Below are 27624 nucleotides of genomic sequence, written 5' to 3'. Positions count from 1 at the left end.
TATGCAAATGTGTCTGGGAGAAGATAACATTAATAAATATTTGCTGATGGGCCATTTGCTCCAGTAGGTGGCACATTTATAATGAAAATTTAGCAGTTGTTTAAGCCAAAGATCAGAAGCCTCAGATGTACACGGCACTGAGAGATGATGAAAGAGGAAGAACACTTCCACGTGTTGTCATTTTAGAGGAACCAATCCAAGCTCACTAAGTTTGTCAAAAGTTGGAAGGAAAATATTTTCTTCTTTCTATAAATGTTTTATTCACAAACAAAGAAAAAAATTCTCAGCTTTTACTAGCAACCTCAATTTAAATGGTCCATTAAAAAATAATAGTTGTTTACAAAAGAAAAAAATAAATCAAACCTTTGAAGTTAGACGTTAATTTTGCAGCTACAGGAATGTAAACCACAGGAGAGCACACCACATTTTACTTCAGTTACAAACCCTGATACTAAAAGAAAAATCTAAGAGAAGGGGAGAAAACACTACCATGTGATTACATAAAATTTGAACTAAAAGAGTGTAAGATGATGATTCAGGAAAAATAAGTTACTAACCTGAGGTAACTCCTTGACTTCAGAAGGAGAAAACACAAGGAAGGCTTACTCAGTAGGAGAAAAGCAGGCAGTTCAGGAGTGACCAACTTTCCCAGACATTCAGTGATGTGCAAAAGAGAATTCTACTTCTGTTTTAGTTTGAGCATTTTCACTTTAGATACTGCTACAAAATATGTTCTTTAATTCAAGCTATGTTATTTCTGGATTTATTCATGGACAGCACTCTCAAAATCTTGAATACAGGTACACATACCCTGACCCAGAAGTGAGAAGAGCTTAGATAAAGGTCAAGTTTCAAACAAACTGCAGAAATAAATTCCAAGCAATGCTGAAATTCATAGAGCCTTTTCATTCCCACTTCTGTGGGAGAAAGTTTAGTATCAAGAAAAAAAAAAAAAAAAATCCATATTCTGGCAGCACACTCTCTGGAATAAAAAATACTGAACACCAGCTTGCTAAGTATTAGAAGGATTAGTATTAGTATTATAGTCACAGGCTTAGCAGCAAGCCTGTTAACAGTACATCTTGTCAAGACAGTTCTGTGCAACCCAACTGTAAGCATTTAACCTTAAGTAAAACGGTAAAACAGGAAGGAACTGGCTGTCCAAACAAATTAGTATGCTTATGCTATGTTTCCCACTCTTCCCACAAAGTACAGAAAGAAGACTTTTGGATAGATGGATGGATGGAGCTGCTGAGGACATACTCCAAAGGAGATAAAGACATTCCAAGGATAATAGTCTGAATATAACTCTGGATGATATTGTCCCTAAACAATACAACAAAGTGAGAAAAAGACAATGGGTAATGAGCATGACTGTCAGTACTAATGTATGCAAAAAAGATAAAAATTCAACAAAATTATTTACATGGTTAGATTACAGATATTCTTGTCCCAAACCCTAGTTAAAACTGTAAGGAAATGTCTCAGGTAAATAATATACACAGTGCCTTTACAAGCTAATTAGATTCTCTATTCTTCACTTTCTGTCCTCACTGAAGGTATACTTTAGATCAATGAAAGCTTTTGAAACTACTACCAAGAAAATTAGGCAACATGATAAGCACACATCACATACAAGGAATCAGATAAAGCTATGTCAATACAAATCCTACATCAATATCAAACAAAAATATTATGCATTTTTTCTTTTTAATTGGTAAAATAACTTTGAGTGACAAAGTTCACTGTACATCCCAGATGGTACCAAGCAATGGACACAGAGCTGCTGCATAGCTGTCTTTCAGTATCTAAAATTGAGTATTAGAAACAGAGTCCAACCTCTACAAAGGAGCAAAACAAGCAGTCCATACTATAAGCAAGGAATTTGACCTGGAAAATTACTCTCACTCTCTTTTCACAGAGAAAAGCTTGATCCTGCTGGCTGAAAATAACTAGAGAAGAGGAAAAGACAGCAAAAGTCCAGAAAATCTTGAGAAGTATCAGTATCATGCTTCTTACTTGATGCAAAGAAAGAGAGCTTTATGAACTCAGTCCTGGTTGAAAGAGTATTTGTTCCAGCTACAAGTATGTCACGCAGACTTTAAACACCAGGACCCAACAGCCCACGACTGTGGAGGCAAAGTTGTCTTTCTGATTCATTGGCGAGTCACTAAGGCCACTGATGTAAAATCATGTTATTAAAAAAGTAATACATAACCTTTTCAAATGTTACACAAGCTCTGCTTGTAATTGCATCCTTAATACAAACAGTGTCGGGCTTGAAATCAAGATTCCTTGCCATTTTATAAGGAGAATGCATCTAATCATGGAGGTTCTGTAATAGTAGAGGGATCTCCTAGCACATAATTAGAAAATTCAAATTAGCAGTAAGATGCAGTTCCTAACTGCAAAGGTAAAGGTTTATTTAAACAATTCAACAGCGTAACAAGTAAATTCATCACATCCTGAAGTCCTTAAATTGAACTTGAATGTGTCTCTAAATAATGTGTTCCAGTTCAACTGCAGATTTATTGGACTTAACAGCAAACACTGGCATATTTGGGAAAGCAATTTCTTCTCCTGAAGGAATTAATGCTTCGAGATTATTTTGTCCAATATTGTAGAACAAGATAAGACTTGGTGATTCCTTCAGTCCTCAGAGCCTATGAGCCCCAGCAGATGTACTGATTCTGACTTTGTTTATACCAGAACTGTCACACTAGACCAAACATAGCTTCAAATGTGTTGACTTCCAATTTTCTTGGTAACAAGTTAACTTTGATTAGTGTAACAATAATAAATTTCCCATTATTTTCAGTTAATTGGTAGATGTCCCTTCAGACCTCGCTTTGCACTGGTAGCTGATTGCTCCACACCACAGCAGTACCATCATGTTCCACTAGCATTCAGCAGTAACATCAAAGCAAAAAGAAGAAATGGGAAAAAAAAGTTTCTAAGTGGTTATGGTTCCTCAAAGGCTCCTCTTCTGTGTGTCTGTACTGCTAGTGGCTGCTGTTCTACCAACCATGCAAGTCCTGAAACCTTGAATTTGCATAACAATTTCTCCTAACCTAAGAACTCTATTAAAAGTAGGCAGTAAACAACATGTTCATGCAATAGATGGCCTAGAAAATAATATACTGAGTAAAGGGATTTCAATTTCTGGCCAGGTAGCACAGTAGCACAGCAGTTTCTTGCTGTTTATCATCACTCAGCTGCTCACTAAAAGCTGCTAGTTTGACACATTATAGGATATGTAATTTCTAGCTTCCTGTATTTGACTCAAGACAGAATGAAATTTGCCATTTTTCACCCAGGCTCCGTTCATGCTCCCTGTCTGAGACTGGGTGAGAAGCCTATGTATTTCTTAACTCCTAGAGTCCTTCCAGCAGTCTGCTTTTGCCACAGAGGGGTCAGTGTTGGAGAGGCAGGGCAGATGCTCCTTGAGAGGGGACAGAGCAGCTCCCCTGTGCACAGTGCACAGCTGCCAGCTCCGAGAATTGATCACCATGCAAATGGGATGGATGAGACTCCGAGCAGCAGAACAGACTGCTGATCTGCAACCAGCAGAAACAACACAGCCCTGCTCTCCACTCTGCAGATACTTAATTTATGAATGACAATTCCTGAGATTAGGAGTCTTATCTTCGTTATTTAAAGCAGTTAACACAGCTTTGATGGATTGCATCAACCTTGCAAAGGGATGGCTTGAAGCAGTCAGGGTAGTGTGCTATCTATCAAAGCAACACCAAGCTTCCAAATGAGAAAAGAAGTATAAAGTCAAAATGCTTTTAAAATACAGATAGCTTTATCTGCCCTATTCATCCACTGATTTCAAGTCTGGATAATCATAACAAGTATTTCTGAAGCAAAACTAAAAATACGAAAAACAACTGAATTTAGTCTAAGGCAAAGTATGTGCCTGGCATTCCATCACCTATCAACAGTTTAAATGAAAAATAAGCACATTAAGCATAGATACAATGCAATAACTAATAATCAGAGCACAAGTCTAATATACACTTAACAGAACAATATAAACTCAAACATTTTTTCTGAAAAGGTCATCTGAAAATCTCTGGAAAAAAATTCAACTTGTTTTGAGGAAGATTGAAAGCAAAAAAGACCATTTTGCCTTGAAGGAGAAATACTCATTAGCTAGGGTGAATTATTAAAGTGAGTAAGTGATTGCAACTGATAAAAGGACAACAATATATTTACTTGTTTCTGCCTGATTTGTCCTTGTTTCTGTCAATAGCTATCAAGAACAAATCTAGAACTACACCACTTTTGATTCTTTATAACCACATTTAAATACCCAAAACCTGGGGATGTTTTCATAAATATTTATTCCCCAGTCAATACACCCCTGGTCGTCCAGCTTTGGCTTTTCTCAGTGTCTCAGCCTTAACTCAGCAGACAAAGTGACTGAAGAGCTTAAATCCTATTTTCAGAAGTAACCTGGGTACAAAGGAGCTAAGTACTGTTTATATTTTGTTAAAAAGAGCTTACTACAATGATTACTTAATTTATCGATTTTTACTGGTTTTACTTACTAGAGATGCATCAGGCTCAAATGGTACCACTAACAAAGCTGGCCACAATACATGAACTGAAATTCCTGACAGTAATCTTCAGTCCTTTCCATCTAGTCTGTTTTTTCTTGATGAAGTGATTTCTGTGTCTCTTTATCCAGATGTGCCACTCTAAAGCCTATGAATCTTCCTCACCTCTTTATTTTCTCCATGTTCCACTTAAGTTTGATCGCCTCATAAAACAAGCGCCTCAATTTCTGCTCATATTTAAATGCTCAGTCACAAAACATTGCAGGATGTAATTACTGCAAACACTCAAGGTTGAGCCAGAGGAGATGCACATGTGTGAAAGTTTTGAATCCAGCTTGAGCAGAAAAACAGACAATTTTAAGAACTTCCTATGTGGATTTCTTACCTTGCCTTCATCTCTCCACCCCTACTATGAAATATCCTGAAGAAAATGGAGACCCCCAGGTGGAAGTTACAAACCCAGGCACTGTGTTTCAATTTCTGTCATCACAGAATGCTTGAAGCAAGCAAAAGGGAAACTTGCACACCAGAGATCTGCTCTGTCTTTTCCAGCTCAGTAAAAACATAAACAGTACCAATGTGACCAGCTAGCAAAACCACACAGAAAAAATCCAAAACTGAATCACAGTAGTGTCAGAAGTCCTTTGACATGATAACATCCTTTCGTCCATCTGAATACAGGTGACCTGAACACAGATCTCCTACACCATCTCAAGCAAGCCATACACTAACAAGAATTACCAAAGCAGAATTACCAAATGCATTGTGACATAAATTCTTGCCTGGTCTGACAGTTTCACAAGTTGCTTCAAGGGAAAACCTTGTCCACCAGCTTTCATACTCAAGTAGCTCCTGTAACACACTATATGAATTTTAAAATCTTAATCCTTAAGGAAGCTGTATTCCTCTATTCACAGAGTATTAAAAAGACTTCCTCATCCCATCCCAAGATCTGTACTGCTCAGTCAGAGACACAAACACTTCAGTATAGGTCTTGAACCTACCCAAGGCTAAGGAATTTAGCTTTTCATCTGCCCTGACTGCTGGTATCAGTACAAAAGAATGCTCCTCACACCTCTGGAGATCAAAACATAGCCAGCTTTCCTCACTTCCAACTAGAAATAATTTTAAGAAACATCCTTACAGGAACAAAAAAGCATAAGTGAAAGAGGGAAGTTAGTTCATTTTCCCTTCAGAGTCATGTTATGAGCACTGCTCAAAATCCAACAGAACAGAAAGCATCTATTAAAAAAAAAAAGGGAAAAAAAAAAAAAAAAAACAATTTCATGGCTGAACATTCCGGGTAAGACCTCCAGACATCTCTGGCTCTTAAAACTACAGACAGGAAAAAATATATAAACTTGAGCTTCAGTAGTAAAGCTTCAACAGGGCTGCTACAGTGAACTACAGTTCTCAGTGCACTCAGCTCCTCTGGCAGGACTCATCAGTGACCTGCATTAAAAAAAAAAAAAAAAAAAAAAAAAAATTTCAAAATTTCCACCGAGAGCTTAGCTAGACTTGGATCCCAGAGTCAAGTGACTAACATGGAATTGCTCACAACATACCACTTCCCCAATAACTTATTTTCCTTTTAGCTAGTATCTTCATAATCTCCTTGTAAAGTAATCTTGACAGTTGAGAAGCTGCTACCCCTGAACACTCCCAAAGCACAAAAGATCACCATACTTTAACACTGATGTCTTCCAAATGAGAAGAAATTAAAATCACAGTGCCATGTGATAACTGACGATCTGATACAGAAATGGTAGAGAATGGATACAGAAGCAATAGAGCTCCACAGCAGGAAGTAAAGTAGTTTTGTCCAGCACAAGAAACACACCAAACCTTGCCTCTCACTTGAACTACCAATATGAAATAGCAGGAGGAGAAACATGCAGAAATTAAGACACTTGGAAGAAGATGTTAAATCTTTAAGGGTAAAAGGACCTTGCAAAAACCATCTTGGAACAAAGAACCAGTCAGATTGAAGTTTGGCAAGCTTATATTCATAATAATACAAAGAATTATCAAAAAGTAAAAAGACAAAGAAAGGCATTCTAGCTCAAGCACTTGAGAAATAAAATAAATTTTATATGCCATGGTAGCAACATGTCATACATTGCTTTTCCAAACGTTCATAATATTTTCTGCCTGGTAGCCTTTAAACACACACTGAAGAATAGCAAGCAAACTTATTTACAGGTCCTAAAATGACAACAATATATATTTAAGCTGCCAGTATGCATCTCTTGCATGACTTCAGAAGCATCCAAATGTGGTTTAGAAGGAGCTTTGTTGAAGTGGGACTGCTGTGCTTTCCAAATGCCTGTGACAAAAGGCAGTTATCTCCATAGCTTCTACTCCTTCTCCTCCATGAGGATGGAAAAATAAAAAAAAACAGGTGCACCAGCCTACATTTACTTCTTAACAAAACTTCTGGGAACTATGAATTCCAGCTTTTTCTTATCCCAGGGAAGTGTAACAGTAGGTGGAACAGGATCTCTCCTCAGCACTTAACAGAAGAAACATTACCAGCTCTAGAGCCAACCACATCTTGCACAAAAGAAAAAGCAACGTCAGATATTGCTCCTTGCAGAAAGAACTGAGCAAAGAAGCAAATATTGTATCAATAAAAAAGGCTTATTTCAGGATCAAGTCAGAATTGTGAAGACGTAGATTAAAAGCAATGCAGTTTTAAATTGCCTCTATACAAGAGAGAATAATGTAGGCTAGAGAGAGTAACCCAAGGGAAGCATGCAATGTCAACCACCTTAACCTTTCATCAAGCATAGCTCCTAGGAGGGAAGGGTCACAAAACTGGCATAGTTAGAAAAACAACAAAAATGTGCCAAGAATGAGACACAGGTTAAAAATAAGTTGGTTCATCAATTTATTAATTATATGCTTTAAAAAAGGTTTTACAAAGGTTTTAATAACGATTTATTTTTACTTCTATAGATTCCTGAAGAAAGGGAAAAGCTTGTAACATATTCTACAGCTGCTATCTAAAAATCATCCTGAATGTTTAGGGTGCTTCATATACATCTTTCAAGTGCATCTTAACCTTAACCATTAAATAAGCACATAGGGAAAATAAGCATTGAGAGACAGCAATTTTACATGTCATGCAAAAAAAAAGTAAACAAAAAATTTTATCAAGTATAGAAAGGTAACAATTAATTTAATAATTTTATGTCATGAATGACAAATGTTTCCTGAAATACTAAAACAAAATAATTCCAAAATTATATCAGCAATGTCAGGAGTTAGGTCATTCGGGAGAACTTTCTTTTATTTGCATCTCCCTAGGATCCCCACCACAATCTGCATTTTTGTTGGGAGGTGTTGTTTTGGATTTTGTTTGTCTTTATCTCCAAAGAACACCTTAGCAGAAGCTATCAGCTTTGACAGAACACCAAAATTCTGGCACTGAACCATAAATTGACCATTACCATAAAAAGAACTGCTAAATGAGAAACTATGTGCTCAGTATAAAACTAATTTCATGCTTTCAAAAGCACACAGTGGCTTCTAGCAAGATAGTGGCCCTGGGACTTGCAAAGACAGATTGGCTAATACAAATGGTGTGTGCTCCTGATGCAGTCTGCTTAGCCAAGCTTTACATGTACTGGCAGTAAATGGAAATTCTCGAATCTTCTGTCAAACAAATACACACTTATCTATAACTTTGGAGCTGAAAGCTATAAAACAGCTGCCTCATAAATATATTTAGCAGGAAAAAGCATGAGCTGTCCTAGTTCCTCAGATGAAAAAAAAAAAAACAACACAGCAGCCTTTACATAGTAAGCACAGACATTTCTATAGCAAGCAAGAAAAAAAATAAATATTTTTGAATATATTTCCTTGTTTTATTAAAAAAAATTATTATCAGCATACACTAATATAATCATAGGAGGTCTCACCTCACCAACTCAATATTCACATAACAGCAGTGCTTAATAAGTAACTCAGCTGAACTAATTTTTTTTGTTCTGCTATAGGTGAAATTCTCAATAAAAACCCCTTTTTTTAAACACACAAGTACAAAGTCTATTTAGTTTACGATAATACTTTCAAGCTTAAAGATTTACTACTAGAACTTCACAGGCTACCTTTAGCACACTATCCGTTCCCTTAAATAAAACTTGGCGCACTAAATCTCAAATTTAACTGCTTAGGGAGAAGCGACAGTAATTTTATACCCTTCTCAAAGAAAGCTGTCAGTGCAAATGAATTACTGGAAGCTGTTCTGGGCATGACAGATCATAAGTTTTAATATTAACAATGACATACAGATCTAATATGTCAAATCCAGTGCACAATTTATTTCATTCCTTACTTTTCTAGTTTATCTGGAGAATCTGACAGCTCTTGTGTTTCACACATCATTGTAACTATGCTTTGAGATTTAACAAGCCAGAAAGCAAGCTCTGGTAAGAGATATTTATTCATACTGCTAATAAGCTTCTTTCTACAACAATAACACAGCATCACTGACATTCAAAAAACATTTAAAATGCACAGGAAATCACCTACTGGAAAGATGCCCTCTGCAAACAGCAAGCAAGGAAAGGGAGCTTGCCACTTATTTAGTTACTTTTAATACTGAAAAGAGAAGGAAAATGTGCATTATATGCCTTGGCATTTCTATCATCCTTTCCACTGGAATAACTAAAACAGAAATGCACTGCACATAGAAATAATGCCAAACATGTAAGCATCCACTCAATGTCGTAGCACAAAGCAATTCAGTGAAGTTTAATAATAAAAAACAGACTCACCTCTACTGGGAAGCCCACTCCACATTATGGCAATATTATTTAAGCAGGTTAAACAGCAACCAAGTTACATAAACAAAACTTCCAGTATGTGACCAATATGATCTACGGTGCTACAGAGTGTTGGCTCCAGCCCTGATCATCTGTGTGACAGTTCACTGCTATACCAGAGCAGCCTCCAACCTTCCCAGATGCCGGCTTATTGCACTGCTCATTGAAAATCCTTCACACGCTGGCAACATTTTAGGGAAGGACAAGCACACTCTGAGTCATTTGTAAAGAAAGCAAAGCAATTTCAGTTCTGTATCTTCATGCGTACCGAAACACAGAGCACTGTCAAAGTAGAAGTCTGCCTGAATTTATGCTGAGAATCAGGCAACCCAAGCCTTCATTATCAATGCATGGAATCAGCTACAGAGATCAAATTCAAACAAACCATAAAAAAATAAAAGGATATGATTATGAAAGGCTCTACAGCTTCAGCTCCAAACCACACAGAACGAGGAATCATCTATCTAGACAGTGTAAATGTTAAAAATAGCTCTGTCTTTTCTACAATGAACACGAGACAGAGGAGAATCAGCAGCCTGTATTGTGATGAGGTTCATTATTGGGCGGGGGGGGAATACAGCAGTAAAAATTAATGATTCTTTACAGATTTTCTAAATAAGATTAATTCAAAATTATGCAAATGAAATAAGTATTTTTTAACCACATAACAGATGAAGTCTATTACATATTAAAACCAGGATATCTATTAAAAAGAATAATAAATATTTGGGTGGAAACACTTAGAATTCTGACCCAACAAAGACCTGTACAGTTTAGCAGATTAACAATTTTTATCAAAATAAAATTATCACTAAAAGCATGACATTACATGACCAATGCCTTCATTCTTCCCAAAACAACAGTAATTTTAAGTTACTTACTATGAAAAACCTCCATGGCTTATTGAATTCATGCTATTCCTACTCCCACATAGATTTCTCATAATGTACATATTTTTTATCTTTTTGGGTTCTTCATAGATTTTCTTTCCCCAGAAAGGTAAGAGAGCATGTATTGCTGTGCATACTCACACCCAGAGATACACAGCATAGGACAGATCTAATCATAACCAGGCTTTCAAAAAATGGAAAGACACGGGAGTTTTTTATTATAGTACCTGTACAGTTATCCAAAGATACTGCTGGGTCATGAGGCAACTACAAGAGAAATTTTGACATGACCTGATCCCAGGTGAGAAAATTACTAAATGGAGAATATATCAGTTTTCTTTTTACACGGCAAAAATAACAAATTGACTACATTATTTTGTTTCTTCCAGTAGTTTTAATACAGAAAATGCACATGGATAAAAATGTCTGAATTTATAGATCCCTTTTCATCTCAGCTGTCTACACCTCTAAACTCTGGCTCACATCTTTCAGTGAGACACTGAAGAAATTCTTGCAGCAACATCAACTCAGCTGATTCAAGAGGCTCCAGGCCATGCCCAAAGAGGTTAAATGACAAGGGACATGCTCCCAACTGAAGCAGTTGTGTCACCACCACTCCTGCAGCCATTCTCAGCTTGAAACCATGGTGGGGAGCAGCTGTATACTTGGTCCTAGACTCCAGAACATCTGAATTTCTGGTGTATTAAATGCTGCTTTTTTGCCACAGCATAGCTGCCCTTGAAGAGAGGTTAGACTTTTAAGGAAGGTATTTTGCTATGAGAACATATTTATGCAAAGTATTGGCAAAAGGTCCCAAATGTACTGTTCAATTTTATTTTGGAATCCTTCCACATTCCACCCAAAGGACCACCTTCTATAAACTATTTTTGCCATAATTGGTACAAACTTTGTTTGTTTGCTTATTGTCACTCATGTGATCGCATCTCCAAAAGAATGAAATGGAGTCTAGAAATTAATAATTGGTCTGATAACATCTACCAACTTCAAAGACTTATGGTTTTCAATTTGCCATTAGGCAAATAGGGAATTTTGAATGTTTTGTTTTGATGCAACTTATCAATTACTTTAAAACAACTAACCTCAATAAAATAATGATTTCTACCATGTTTTTCCTGAAGACTACCAGTAAGTGTGTGTAGCATCTACTTAATAATTCTTAGTAATTTTACCAGTACTTTCACAGTGCAGCTACCCAAAGAACAGAATATTATGGATACAATGTGCAGTCATTGGCAAATAAGAAACCAACTTTAATGTCAGTTCTGGACCTTGATATTAACACTCATCATCAGCATTCTGTGAGGAGTACAGAGTGCTCTAAAGGAATACAATAAATCTGCCTAATTTCAGAGCAGCTAATCATAATCCTGATGGGTCGCTTCAAATTCAGCATATTCTATGTTTCTATGATGACATCTGTGAAAGAAAAACAGCAACTGCTTATAATAAATACATTTCATACTGTAAGAAAGATGTTATGTACCACTACCTATCTCTTAAGCAGATGATGGAAGAGACTCAAGTGATGCAAAGGATGTGGCACCATCTACCAAATGCAATCTTGTTCAAGAGACCACTGAATAAGGAAAAAAGTCAACACACCCTGCAGCAAGAAGTGAAATATTAAGAGTTTCTCAACAGCTCACTAAACTAAGTTCTATTATGGGCACATAACTCTTTTTGTTATTATTTCTATTATGCTGGACATAGTTTTGTTTTTTAGCAAGAATCTAACACTTTAAAAATAGAAAAATGGATTTTATCTGGGACAGCAAAGTGTGGAGCAACCTCCCTCTCATGGGGGGACAGAGAGGGGGAAGCCCTGAGGAGTTGCTCCACTTTGTGCCCCCACAGAAGCAGCTTCCTTGAAACTGCCTTCTAAAAGGCCAGGCTGTAGGCAGCAGAACAAGTGCTGACCTACTAGTCTAAAAAAGCTATTGGCTCAATACAAAAAAAGAGTAAGCTTACAGTGCTCTCTACAGACTCATGCATTAATTCTATAGATATGCATACACACATTTAATAGGACTCAGACCACAAACTTTCTCAAGATACTTTTGGTTGCTACTTTGCATTCCTCTGAGTACTTGCTAGAATAATTCATAAAGATTTTCTGCAATAAAAATCAGATTATCCTTGTCTTTTTTTTTTTTTAGATTAATGAAAGACAAACACTGAGAAGAAATTGAGGACCTAGATCAAGAGGCTTAAAGTAAGCAAAAACTAAAAACTCTGTTCTCCATTACATTGGCACAAAGCAGTCATAGATGGCAACTAAGCTACCTGTCAGAAAGCCAGATAAAGATTGGTCCAGATAAGGATTAAAACCTACATACAAAAAACTGTGTTCAGGTTTAGATTCTTCTGACAAAAACCAAAGAAAAACTCTACTGAAATGACAGCAGTGCACAGCAGATTCATTTTGTTGTAACCAACCATCATTTAATCCTGCACTGATCTGGTCATCTGGCAAGCTAATTTCGTTCACAGTTTCATTTAGAAAAAAAAAAAAAAAAAAAGTCTTGCTCTCATGCATGAGAACAAAATTGGGAATGTAGATTTAAGACTATCTGGAATATTTTCAGTGTAATTTCTCAATGTCTATCAATAGTCTGTTTAATTTTTTGGCTGAAGATACTATTCACACTTTCTATTTTTTTCTAAACTAATATGCAAGTTAGCTATACAGTCTATGGATGCTATCAAGAAGAATCTGAGTTCTTTAATTGTAAGCCCTCCTGCCTCCATTAACTTGATAAGTTGCCTACACTTGCAGATTTATGTGGCACTGCACAGAGAGACAAAGAAGCTCGAATCTCTGGAAGAAGCCCTGTCTATACTCCCTTGTTCCTCTCCCATGCCAAAAACCATTTTACCTTCTCCCTTCCACTACCACTACCAGGCACCTGATTTAAGTAACAAACACAACACCAGTCATAAATGTATGCATTTATTTTGCTGTATTAAACAAATCCCTGGCTGTCACAGCTGTGAACCAGATCACAAAACTGTGTTTGTAATGCCTCAGGAAATCAACCTGTGACTTTTTCCTCAGTACTGCAGTGTTAGCACGGTAGTTTGTAGCACTGCTCCTTACAAAGAGTCACGGTATAGGGTCCTGCAGCATTTCCAAAAGTGTCCCTGAAGGTCAGAGGTTTCAGGAACAAGAAGGCAGAGGTGCTACCAGACTGCAGCCATCCGGATGGCACCTGCAGCCAGACCTGCAGAGACCACACGGCATCAGCGAGCGTCACCCGGGCCTAAGGCACACCTGCAGCCTGCGGCCCAGGGAAAAGGGATTCTCCTTCGCCCACTTTTGAATTTGGACACTTTCTGTAACAACAATGAAACTTCCCTACACGCTTCTAGAGATCTGTAAAATCTGGATTTTGACAGGCATTTCTAAAACTACGCCAACTGCTCCCATGGGGGAAAAGGAGAGAGAACCGGGGGACACAGCAGGACGCCAGCCCATGGAGGAAGCGGCGATAACTGGCGGGGCAGAGCCGGTGCCAGGGCCGAGGGAGCAGCGGGAGGATCACCAGGGCCACGCAGGGCACGAACCCGCCGGCCGCGGCAGCCCCGCAGCTCCCCCGGGCCGGCGCTGGGCCCGCGGCTGCGGCACGGCCCGGCCCGGCCTGCAGCGCCACCGCGTGGGGCCGCGCCGCCCTCAGCCGCTCGCCCGCGGTGACTCGAGAGCGCCGGCGGCACACGGCGAGCGCCGGCTTTAACCGCACCGAGCCGAGCGCCTGCCCCGCGCTCACGGCCGCTCCTGCGGGCTGCGGGTGCTCAGCCCGTGCCTTCAGCGGGACAGGCGGATTTCAGGGGCCAGAACAGCTGCATCTGCTCCGCGCCGCTGCAAGGCCCGCTCACTGAAAGGCTTTAAACGGCCCTCTCCAAAATACATCTCCCAAGGCTGCACGGAACCACCCTTTCTTTTCTTTTTTCTTTATGGGGAATTCATGAAATCGTTTCCAACTTCAGCGGCGAAGGCGAGGACCCTGCCTCACTTCCTGAGGCTGCATTTCTGCCCGTCCGACAGCAGCCTGTGGGCCCAGGCCGGTGCGTGCCTGGCACACGGGCCGGGATGGCTCTGCAGCGCTGGAACCGCAGCCGGGGCTGCAGACACAGCTGCTAACCAACGAGCACTAGCATTAGCAACAGCGAAGGCTCTAACCCCACGTGCAACGTACTCCTGAAGTTGAATTCTCTTTTCTTCCAGTTTTCAGCACCAGTGTAAAGAAAACAAGGAATTCAATGAGTGGATCAAATAACCAAAGTTGCCCTATGTAACCCACTGATATCTTGCTTATGGCAATATAAAGACAAGAAGTTCTTAAATCTTTATTTTATATTAAATCTTACTTGCTAGGAAGTAATTTAAATTGTGGGTAGAGGTACAATAGCAAAAGAGCTTGTATATATCAATAACTGGCAAGGCAAGATACACTAGAAATAAAGGAAATTTTTTAGAAAAATATGTTGCTAAATATATTCTAAATCCTGTGACAATTTCACCCTTCATCTAAATACAAATAAGTAACTTTAAACTCATGTCTAAAATTACATTTAGACTTTAAATATATAAAAGCCCTTCATCTATATAATTAATAGTATTCTTGTCAGGACCTGGAATCCCAGGTATCAAATCTTAATAAGCACTCCAATAGTTGTACAACAAGGACCATTACCAGCAAGTTAAGAGCAACAAATAGAGCTTATAATTATAAAACATAGTGGAAGTAAAAAATTAAAAGAACATTTTCTATCAACTGAGGGCCACCTGTCACAGAGAGGACCACAAAACAGAATGAATATGAAAATATGTCTCATCTCCATTTTTAAGAAATGCCAGCAAGTGTCAGGGAGAACTGGAGTCAGTGTTCCATCAGTTCTGTCACACAGAATCAAGACAGTTCTGGCAGGTCTGTAATCCTGGTTTCTGGAGTGTCAAGGAAATTTTAGAGTTACGTATATTTTACAGTCACCTCATTTTCCAGTGAGAATATTATTGATTTCACATTTATCTTTTGAACACAGAGGAAAACTCCAGCCTAATACTGGCAGGAACTTTTGCAGAAAGTTTTTCTAAGGCGTGCTGAACTGTTCTCTAGATGATTTTTTAGAAGGTTGCAGCTATAACAGTGAAGTATGAGAGGGGCTATTTGCTTCCTTTGCATGTGGAATAAAGTCTATTCACTGGTGAGGTGAGATTAATATAATTGCTCTCTTACCATCTGCACAATTAGTTCTGTTTATGATACTGGCTGAAGAAATGGGAAAGGAAGACTTCCATTACAAGGGGTAATAACACTCCAGAGGACATGGATTAAAACTGAGCTTAGATAATGTCAATTTATAAGAAAATTAATTTCTAGTTATTTTTGGAAAACATTCTTTGAGAACTACATCTCAGTAAATCTTGTTCTCCCACTGGTTCTCAAACAGTATATTAAATTGTTTAGGTAATCACTGTAATAATAAATTGTCTGTTGTAAGGCATTTCTTTCTTTTAAGTGCTATGAACACATCTCTCAGCTCTGAAAAAAGAACACTTATTTCAACAGGCACTGGATAGACCAGCATATCTAGTACACAACTAGGATATAGTCTAATATAGAGATTGATGAATAAAGTACAAAGAAACATGAATTTTAACTCCCAAGCTATGCAGTAACCCCAAAGCATGTGCTCCAGAAGATATAATTGTATTCTGAGCATCAGAGCATTCTTTGAGTAATGGTGCCAGAGCATCAGCTGTGATCCCCAGGAATGGCAGCAAAGGCTGATGAAGGGGTTCAGATAACAAAAAGCAACAAAAATAGAAAATGTTTTTATATGTTTGCATTGCTGATCCACACACAGAGGAATCTTAAATCAATCATGTCTCAGATGTTCAGTTATTTTAAGAATGCACACAATTAAGTAATCTAGATGTTATTTAATAGGAGTTTAATCTTTTGAATCACAGGCCTTACACAAGTGATACCCTCACACTACTTAGTTCTAAATCAAACAAAACAGTACCACAGACTTCCAAACAAGTAAAAATCAGTTAACAAGAAACAAAATCAGAAAAAAATAAAGCTAAACCCTTCAGTGCAGTTTGACTGTTTCTATACAAAATGAAATAAAAGCAACCAAAATCAGTGTCTTAATGTAGCAAATAAAAAAAAAAAATTACAATTAAGAAAACTTCTTGTAAGAAGATTCAACATCTGTAAGATTTTTCTCAAGTAGCTATGAAGTGAATCTAACACTATAATAAAAAGAAACAAATTCCCCCCAAAAAAACAAAAAAGCCTATTATGTGCTTTGTATCTTTACATTATGGATGCTAAATGCATTTTGCCCTAGACTTTTGTTTTGCCTAGTAAGTAAAAAGTCTTATTTTGAAATACTTCTTAGTTAGAGGTCTCTTCCAACCCAAACCGATTCTATGAATGAGAGTAGTTATAACCCAGAGGGATGAAAGCAGAAAGAATGAAAGGGCCAGGCCTGTAAATTTCAGCTCTCCTCCTCCATCATTCCACTACCAGATTTCATTTAAAAGTTTCTCCTGTACACACAGCATCCCTCCAGAACTTTCTTTTGGGAACAAAAGCAGATGACAAAATGTGTAAGCATTTGGATCCACAAGAGTTACTTTTAAATAGATCATATTTCAAGGTCCAACACATAATGGAATATTGCCTGGAATAATGGAATATTGCCTCAATACCACTTGGCTTCACAGAAAAATAAATACACCAGTAATTCTGAACATGGCAAAATATTATTAACTACTAGGATTAATCTATATTAGGTTTAATGGTTATGTTTGGCGGAAAAGGTAGAGCTTAAAAGCTTCCTCAGAATTCTTGACCAAAATCCAGCATCTCAGACTAATTATGTACCTGTGCTTGTACTTGCAAACAAAGTGCCAGGAGCTGTACTTGTAGGGAGCTTTCCATTATTTAGCTGCTTCACTCTTTTCAAGTGAGATTTCCCGTTATAATGAACTTGAGCTTGGGCTGCAGAGTTCAGCTGTATATTGCACACTTCACAGAAGGAAAACAGTATCTTCTTTTTTTCTTTGCTTAGTTGATAATCCTGTCTGTCATTCCTCAGTCCTTTTTCTTCAAAGACCCGTAGAACAGCTGGTTGATTCATAATCCCATCTTCAATTATGTGGTCAGGACTTAATGGACGCTTCATACCTACAAAGTAAAGAGACAAAATTGTTACTAGACAACACTGAATTCTTTCTATTAAAACTCCATTTTCTTTCTTTCTTTAAATGCTATAATGCATGACCAACAACGAGTTCTAACAAATAAGGTTCCAAACTGCAGAGGTATTGCTTAATATAGAAATAAATGCATTTGTGACACACCACAGAGTTCAGAAATAATAAGGTGGTAATATATCACAGTCTGTGCACAGCAACCTGCAACAACTCATTATTTTGTTCTGCAAGCTCTCTATTTTAAAGTAGATTTATTATTGCATTTGTAGCAGAGGTTAAGATTATTTTCAAATACATTTCCTCTGCCTTACTAAACACTGACTCCAGAGCTTTTTGCTTTCCAATGACCATAGCAGTTCTCACTGTTTCAAATAAAATTGTTCAACAAAAAGGATGACGAAAAGAAATGTTATGGAAACACTGGACAACAGCAGACTGTTCAAATGAGACTAATGAAGCCTTTCCATTTTTACATACATCCAAATCTTCAGCTTCATACAAAGGTTGTATGTTACCTATATTAGCCCATCAATACCTTCACAACTCAAACTATTGCATAGAGCAAGGTCAGATAGATGTTAGTCTTGTGCAAACTACGCAAAATCGTAGTAAATGAAAATCTCTAAACAGCAAGGCAAGACCCTGAAACACTAACTTGCCCTAGAGAATAAAAACCTCATCATCAAGCTGCAGAAAGAACAGTTTTATACATATAGGGGGAAAGTCTGTATTTCATTTAAGATATGGTGCTAACCCAGCAGAGAAGAAATGGGGGGTCCAGGGAAACTCATAAACAAAATAATTCTGTTTTCTTACCTACACAACTTGATGTTTATTCTTTTCCCCCCACCACCAAAATACTCTGGATGGCCAAAGGCTGGCTCACAGAGCTATGCACAAAAGCAGCTCTTTCCAGGCAAATGTACACCTATGTTCAGGTTTCAAAAGCAAAAGACTTCAAATAGAACGCCCCTTTTCCAGCCTGGGAACCAGAGGAGCATACAATTTTGTGTACACCTACCTCTCTGTTAGGCAGGAGCACTGAGAGACACAAACACTGAAACCAAAAGTGGCAGCAATCCTCCCCAGAAGACTGCAGCATTCGCAAGGAACTAGAGAACCCCTGTCATTATCCAGTTAAGTTTATTACCAAGAGAAAGTCTGTTCTGTTCTCTGGCACAGGGGTGTACACAGGAAAAGCTTCAGAAATAGTTAGTCATTTATATGGTAGGATAGAGTATTTTATCACATCCCTAACTCTAACCCATGCTTAACATTTTAGTATTTGGAGATTCCTTCTCAAGTACAATTCACTGATAAAGTATTCTAAACAGATTTCATGTCTTTGTTTCTTATAGGTGACAGTTCTGTCATCAGACAAACAATATTAACAATACATTAAGGAATAAATCACATAAAATAAAAATAAAACTAATTATTAAAAATAATTTTAGTGTACAGGTACCTAATTAATTTAAAAACAAAATACTGGTGATCCTGAAAACCTAGGCTAGAGACTAAATCATTTAAGTGTAAGTATCATATTTCAAGGCCAGCAACCAAGATCCTCGATTCAGCAGAGCTAAGATAACATTTTAATCTGAAAATTTAATCTGCTTAGAGCTTCAATATTTGTTATTTTTACAGTAATGTACTTTAAAACATAAATATATTCCCCAGTCCCTTTGTTTTCTATAAATATTTGTTACAACATTACTGTTATAGCCTTCATTTTCTGAAGTAAAATGTTCTGAAACAAAAATTCTTTTACAAGCTGTACATACAAACCAGTATAGAATAATAAAATATGTTATAATTTAAAAATCCTGGCCTGTCAGAAATCTGATATGTTTGGTTGCAGACAGGAAATAATCCAAAATATAATTCAGCACTTATTTCAATCATCTTTAAGATCTTAGTGAAGGTCACTTGGTTTGGATACCTTTAAAATTGGCAGAGGCAAACATCTGCATTAGGAAGCTGCATGGACCAGAAGGAAGATGGATGGAGCTGCCTGTAAGAGCACCAAAGCCTTCCTGAGGAGGGTTATTTTGGAAAGCACAGGCTGGTGCTGCATTAGCACATTAGCACTGCAGCACAAGATACGTGCACTCCTGGACTGCATGTTTTTGCTTACTTTCCTCCAAATGAACAAAACCTTGGTGAAGTCTGAGGCTGCTCAGTTGTGAGCCAAAGCAGGGTAGATGGGGAAAATCAGAACATTTGCCTCAAAATTGCAGTCCTGACATCACAAAAGTGTTTATAAATACAGACGCACCCAGAAAGAACAATTGAGCACAGCAAGGAGTCACGCTGTGCCTGCACCCTTAGGCATCCCAGCTGCCAGTCTAGAAAGAAAATTAACCTTCAAACAAATAAAAAGAAATCACTGCCAAGGTACACTTTTGTTTTAACACTCAGTTTTACTATAAAATTTTGCATACACAGGACAAATGAGTCCTTGAAGCAATCTCTGGCTGCTAATTTAAGAATTAAAACACCCAAGCTGAAATTTTAAAACAACGTTCCTTGCCTTAAGCTCTGCATCTAAATTAAAAGGTGGCCTAATTATAAGCAGCCATGACCTCCCAACAACTGATGAGAGCAGCAGATGCAAATGATGTCTGAGAAAATGCCTACAGTGAGCATAGGAGGGTTTGCAGCAGCATACTCTGTCCAACCATGGAGAGAACCTGTATGTGCAGCCAGAGACAGGACCATGCCAAGCCTCAGAAGTCTGCCTATTCCTTACAGAAATCCCAGCCCTCATCCTCCTGGGATCTGGAGATCTGAACATTTGGTAAAGCAAATCACTTCTGTTTGAAAAAACTTTTTTTAGTCTCTTCTAGAGTTCTTAAAAAGAAAGTGTTGGTGGCAAACATGCACTGAGATGGCCATTTTTCACAGAGTAATACAGATTTTACCATAAATGAGCACATTTTGTGGTGTATGTATTTGTTCAAAAACTAAAAATGTTATTGCAAAACTCCATTTTTCCGTTTGTTTTCAAAACTTCATCACCTTCCTTTCTTCTTTAAGGTTTATGTTGGAGAAAAACACCTTTGAAATGTCCTGGTTGTAGAACATATAGCACAAGTACAATTTTGCATTGAGTCAGTGTTAAGAACCTCACCATGAATTAGGTTTATCTTGTACAAGTTAACCTTTCTTTAGAAGGCTATCTGAATGCTTTAAACTTTCATGAAAGAAGCGTGTACATACAGATTAAATTGTAATAGAAAAAACAAACAAAGCCCCCGAACCAACCACTTTCTTCTTATTCTCTAAGCTTTGTAGTCACTCAAATTTATGCAAGTGCACATCTATCAAGTGGCTTTTTTCTTTCAAAAAGAGCTTATTCCTGCAGATAGATTGTGAAGAGTTCTGGATGGTACTTGTTCTCACCCACCAGGAGTCAGATATAAAACAGGGCCATTTCATTGCTCAGGTTTACACATAGCTCAATAACATTATCATGTAACAGAAGCAGCTACTTGAGACTACAGTCAGTGAACTGAGAATAAAGAGAAGTTACATAATCATTACATCTGTGAAACCAAAAAATATTTTAGGGAAATTATTATAGGCAGAATTGTGAAGTATTTAGAAGTTGATTTAAGAGTATGAACAAGAATATGAGTTCGTTAAAAGGCAGAAAGGTTGGAAGTTATCATATGGAGAAAATACATTCGACCAACCCGGCAAGCTCCCAGTTCTGTATAACCTTAACCTTAATAAACCTTAACAGCACAGTGTAAGCCAAGTCTTAGCAGCAGCTGATACATAACAATATCCACAAATTAAAATGATCCATACAAAAAGGACACGATTCTGTGAGTCACAAAATGAAATTGCAAAGGTTGTCACTGTATTTACTCAGTGAGGGTTAGACTCGGTTAAGAATTGAAAGATGAGAATGGGAAAACAAGAAAAACAAAGCAGGAAACACAGAAGACCATCCATAGATCCTTCTGAAATGATCCAGAAAAATGTTAAGTCTGTAAAGGATTGTATGCCTCATCAGTCTCTCTCTTGCAAAAACAAGTTCTGAATCAAACCAGATACACTCATTTTTATTCTGATCAAAATCATAAGAGGAAGCACTGTAAAGTATAAGACCTTTCCAGGTATTTGACAAACTGTTACCAAACTAAACAGGGCTGTCGCTTGATTGTGTTTCCTCCCCAGTACACAGAACTGATCTATCTCAATAGATTCTGCAAACAATACTGGAACAAGAATAAGTTAGTGATTTATGACACCACATTAAAATTCTGAAGTGTCATGAGATACCCTGTTAGGATTTCTGAAAACACATCTTCTCGGTCTCTTGCAGCTGGCAAAGAAATCTAAGTGAGGGTATCCTTTGTACTTGAAGCTCAAGGCAATTAGCCTTTCAATTTGGCTAGCTAATTTACTTTTAAACAGAGTTGTGCTTTCAGAGGAGCTACAAAGAAGTATTATATATAGTACAGTGCTGTAGGTGAGAATGTGCAAATCTTTACTCAAAGGAAATAAGCTTTGGTTATCCTAATGAATTAGTGATGGTTACATGATGCATTCTTTTCCTGAGTGCTGGTCTAAACTTTTGCAATACCCATTCCTAATTAGTTCATACTTCAAAGAACCACTGTGCTAGAAATGTAATTAGACAGCCTTTCTTCTGTGGATCTGTGCCAGGTAAGCAAAAAAGAAAAACGTATTTTAACAACTTACATATGGGCAAAGAGAATTTTCTCCTTTAGCCTTTGGAAATAATCAAATGAGTTATGGAAGACACAGGAGCAAATAGCAAAATTAACTGGCTTTCTATATAGTTACATTTCCAAAAAAGGTTCATTCAGACAGCTGAGGAAGAGGGGGAGAGAGACACACACCCAGGACTTAGCCTTGTGCTGTAGTCCTCCCAAGCATCTCCAATGCAGAAAAACTATCCATGCAATGAACCAGTGAAGTCTGCATGCATGCTTTAAGACCTGTGGTCTCACATTGAGCAACCATGATTCCCTACTTCCTCGTCCCTGCCATAAAACATTTACACACATCTCCCAAAAGAAAAAAAAATAAAAAAAATGCACAAACCAACTTTGAATACCTCCAGAGCATTATTTAAAAGAAATTCACTAGAACTGTTTTTGTTTAAGAGCCTTATGACCTTTCTTGGATTTTTAGAGAGTATTTCCCAAACACAGATAAACTATCAAGAGGCATATGGTTTGCACCATCTGGGCAACAAGTTCTTTTGGGATACTGTGGTGAACAGCATATGCATAGTGCCTTGTGTACAGTATCCTACAGTGTTAAAAAAAGCACTAGAGACTATTTTGAAGCCAACCTTGAAAAATCTCCCATATGTTTAAGGGACCTGTTTTGTTTCAGAAGATGTGTTCCTCTTTCTTTCAGTACAAACCCAAACAGAGAACTGCCATGTTTAATCTCCATCTTGTTCTGAAATTCCTCAAGGAGGTATCATATTCTGCAACATCTCCACCTGTCAAACTATCCATCCATCCATATCTGATTAAATCTTGGTTGTGTCTTTCATCTCTGCTTACAAAATACATGGAATGTTCTTATACAAAGTTACAGTAAAAATTGGATGGGTCAGAAAAATAAACACATTTTTATTTCTTAAGACAGATAAAGAATAATCCATTAGTCACAGTACAGACACCAAACTGGGCTAAGTTATTTTTTAGTTTTAATTTTGATGCTAGTTTATCAATACAAAGAGGAACAGAAATTCAGCTTGCTTTCACTGTGCATGAAAAGTTTTGAATAGTGTAGTACAACAAATGGCTGACAGCCTCTTCACTAACACATTTTAGAGCATTTATCATTTGAAGGAGATTCTCTTCAAACTATAAAAACAGATGGCTGTTTCACAACACAAACATTAGTTGTTCAGCACAAGGTAATTCAGAAAACTGGAAACATTCAAGTAGCTAGTATTCTGCTTTGCTTTACTAGCCTTGAAATTTTCCACGTTAAGGAAACCTAAAATTAGACCCACTGCACTAGACTTTGAGCTCAGCGAAATTGGACTAAATAAAATGACTCTCAGCTTAGGTTATCACCGACTGCTGTTGCATGTGCCAATATCTGTAGTTAGCTCTAATTATAAGGTTGATCCTTTCCTCTGTAGCACCCATGCTTATAGATTCCTGGCACTCAGCATTAACAGGAATACAAGAATCTATTTACACATCAGTTTATTTGCCAAAGAGATATATCCTCACCTGACATATCAGACTGCTGCCAAGCAGGCTAACCAAGTTTGGAGTCCAGACAGTTACCCTGGATTATGCTTCAAGACAAACAGATAGTTTTGCAGAATTATCATAATACAATTTTGCTTGATGAACCATTTGATAAGTTGGTGCCTTCTACTCAGCAATCTATCATTAAGCCACTGCTTACCTTCAGTTAACTTGCACTCTAAGCAATCTTAGAAAATGACAGAAGAATATTTAGATGCCCAAAGTGTCCAGCACATGGTTTAGATGTTGTTTTAGACATTTGCCCTCCCCTACCACATGCAGAAACCTATGAGAGAGAATAATCTTTCAGGAAAACGGCCACTCAGCTCCCTTAGCTTTCTCTAGAACAAGTCTTTTGAACAAATCCATATAACAATCCCAATACACACACTGCTATCCCTGGTATGATATCTGCAACAAATTCAATCAGGCACCACATGGTTCAGTCTGTTTCAGTGTCCTCATGAGAGTCTATTTCATACCAGCCGTCATGAATTGTCTGTATCTGATCCTACTTACATTCTATTTCACCCAGGAACTCTAGTTTCCTATTAAAGGTCTACATCCCAAATATACTGTATTTGTAAAGCAGCACCCAGGAAGAAGAAAAAAAAAAATCAAACCACAAAAATAGAGAGATCTATACTAGTTCTTTCTTGAAACTGAACAGGATTAAAACACCAAACAAGTCCAAGTGCCAAACGGGGGGAAAAAAAAAAAAAAAACAACCAAAAAAAAGAGTTAAAAAATATGTGATACTTTAATAGGCTGAACATGAAAATTACAATGTTATTTTAACAGCAAATCCTCAATTTTAAAAAGCTAATTTTTTTCTAAATAGAAATTAGCAAAGTGAGTTCTCTTATGTATATTTTAAATTTTGCTCATTTTCACAATCTGCTTTCTTAAGACCAGGGAACTGTCTTATCAATTACAAATCTAATAAATAAATTTAATGATATTGCCTCTAAAAATTTTCTACAAAGTTGCTAGGTTAGGATTTTTACTTGTAATTTTCAAAGTATGGGATCCAAGTACTCTTTAAATCAAAGGACTCCCTGTGTTCCTCCTTAGAAAAACACTGAATAACACAATATTAATTAAATGTATCCCCACCAGATTTTACAACTTGGAAGAGCTGAACACAAGCCTATAAAGGCAAAATCCTGTACAGGGTATAGGTTGAACCTGTGTTCAACTATAAAAGGACCACAGAAAATAGGGATTTTTTTAAAGAAGAAATTCTTTTTAATACTCTTTTTATTCTTTTTAAGAAGTTTAAGATAACTTAAGGACAACTGCAAAACAAATGGGTTTTAACTGTATGGACAACTGATTCAGGATGTAAGATACTTCAAGTGAAACAACTGTTTTATTTATAAAAAAAGTTGCTCATGGAATAAACTTGCAAAAATAAAGATCAAACCTGCTGACATAACCTGAGGTTCCTACAGGGTATTTTTACCTGACCGTTACTTTATCTTGCTTGAGCATAATCTCATTCAAAGACTAAAGCAATCTTTGGTCTCAGGAAGTAAAAATAATTTCCTACCTTCTTAAAAGTATTAATAATTCATCTCAGCATAAAAGGAAGCCACAACAGAAAGTCAGCTCTAGTAGATGGCTGTCTTGTTCTTACATCTGACAATGCTGGAGCTGAATATAAGTTGTACTGGAAATCATTAATTCAGGATAAAGCCTGGTAATGCTGTGAAAGCACTCTTGGACACAAGAACTTTGATGATTGTGGGGAAATAATAGCTGGGCATGAACAAAGAACATGCCACATTCAAAAGAAAATGTGAGACTGAGATCTATCAGCTTGACTGGAAGCACAAAGAATACAAAGAACAGAAAACTGCAAGCATGATCATTGGCAGTGAATGTCAGTCCTAAAGTGTTCCTTGAAAGAAGGTCCCAGATTAGTCATCATTCATAAGATCCTGTCATTGTCTGTGTAAACAACTGATCCTCTTTTGGAACTGAAAAAATATTGAAACCAATGTTGCCTTATAGTAAAAAGGAACATCACACCTACTTTGTCTTATTAATTACTTAAGTTTTATGATCAAGTTATAAGAATATTATCCAGCTGGTAGTGACAGACCATAATAGTGCATCACCTAGTTTGAAGCCACCTGCGGGCAGGCCAGGTTAAAGTCAACACTGACCTGAACCTAAACCTTCACTTGCCCTTTTCATTGTTTAAAGGAACCACAACTGAGCATATTTTGTGCTGACACTGAACTCAGAGAGATGTCTGGTGAAGTCAAAGATACAACCACTCCCTAATTCCTCCTTCCCATGCACAGACCTCTCCTCAACTCGAGCTGCCAGTCACCTCAGGCTTTAAGTGTTGCTTGCAAAATCCATTCTGAATACCTGTCTTTTTCCACATTAAAATACACACTTCCATCCATCAAAAAAGAAGAGCCAGCCTTTTGCTAGTTTTGACATTTCACACCCTGATCCAGAAACAGGACATGTATGTGCTTCCATGCTGTAAATAATGCACTCTGCTCCATATTTGCTCCTACAAATTTGGCAGACACTCCTCATTTCTCTGCTTTCCAGCCAGTGCAACCATATTATTGCTTTCCTCTAATCTAGGTTTTATAAACTTTTGGACCTAACTAACTTTTACATTTTAAGATGAAGATAGTACCTAAACTATGAATTCGTGTGGCAGATTGTTTGGGTTTCTTCCTTTTTGTTATTAATTTGTATAAAGTCAGTATACTATTTGCATGTAATACTTAATAGTCAAAAATATAAGGATACTCAGGTAATATATTGCTCTACCCTAAAACCTTCACACCAAAGGTCCACTGGCAATTCCAGAACTTCTTAAGCCCTGAACTCTTGTATATATTCAGGAGGCACTGAAAAAAGAATAGTCAAGTCAGCTATTTGAAAGTAAATGGCACTTCCTTAAACTGTTGCTTCATAGAGCTCTGCAGACCCCAACAAGAGAAGGACATGGATCTGCTGGAGAAAGTCCAGAGGAGGGTCACAAAGAAGATTAGAAGACTGAAGCATCTCTCCTATGATGAGAGGCTGAGAGAGTTGGAGTTGTTTGGCCTGGAGAAGAGAAGGCTCCAGGAAGACCTTAGAGCACCTTCCAGCAGCTGGAAAGGCCATGAGAGAGCTGGAGAGGGATTTTTCACAAGGGTCTGTTGTGCAGGACAAGAGGTAATGGCTTCAAACTGAAAGAGGGTAGGTCTAGGTTCCCTAATAAAAAGAAATTCTTCACTATGAGGGGAGTGAGACACTGGAACAGATTTCCCAGTGAAGCTGTGGATACCTATCCCTGGTAGTGTTGAAGATCAGGTCTGATGAGGCCCTGAGCAACCTGAGCTCATGGAAAGTGCCCCTGGCCATGGCAGAGGGGTGAAGCTGGATGGTCTTTAAGGTCCCTTCCAACCCAAACCATCCTGTGATTCTGTGATACCTACTTCAGCTCATATACAGACCAGCTAAGTGTGAGTAAAACAATAATAACCCAAAATGGATGTTGTAAGTGCAGTAGGAGTCAAGTTGTGTGACAGATGCACTGATCCTTTCGAAGATGTTTGTACTTGATACAACTCAGAGTCTCCTACAAGGCTAGCTGTACTGTCTAAAATACTCTACATAAGGAGCCTGTCACATGAAGGACAAGCAGCCTTTCCATATACCAGGTCTAAATAACAATTCTGAAAACACTTCTGTTCAGGAAAGAGGCTTAGTGCTTAGAGCCAGGAACAGAGTAGATGAGGGAAGTGGCCTGTGGATATCCTCATGGTTCAGACTTCTGTCTGTGCATCTCACCCGGGGGACAGGGGAAAATGG

At 37.7% G+C, this 27624-nt stretch overlaps 1 protein-coding gene across 3 annotated transcripts in view; it reads right to left on the bottom strand.

Moving 5' to 3' along the window:
- Positions 1-27624, bottom strand: part of ZNF385B (zinc finger protein 385B) — a 144402-nt gene that overhangs the window by 96941 nt on the left and 19837 nt on the right. Inside the window, exon 2 of one of the 3 annotated variants that reach the window (XM_056496737.1) lies at positions 17202-17504. In XM_056496737.1, coding sequence (XP_056352712.1) covers positions 17202-17502 — 301 coding nt within the window. In that variant the 5' untranslated portion in view covers positions 17503-17504. Of the gene's footprint in view, positions 1-9346; positions 9710-17201; positions 17505-27624 lie in introns of those variants that run through there. The other 2 variants (XM_056496738.1, XM_056496742.1) reach the window with 2 other exon arrangements.

This window comes from Oenanthe melanoleuca, chromosome 7 (assembly GCF_029582105.1).
Source record: "Oenanthe melanoleuca isolate GR-GAL-2019-014 chromosome 7, OMel1.0, whole genome shotgun sequence".
NCBI lineage: Eukaryota > Metazoa > Chordata > Aves > Passeriformes > Muscicapidae > Oenanthe > Oenanthe melanoleuca.
The sequence above is the reverse complement of the archived record's forward strand: the minus strand, read 5'-3'. Positions and strand labels throughout refer to the sequence as shown.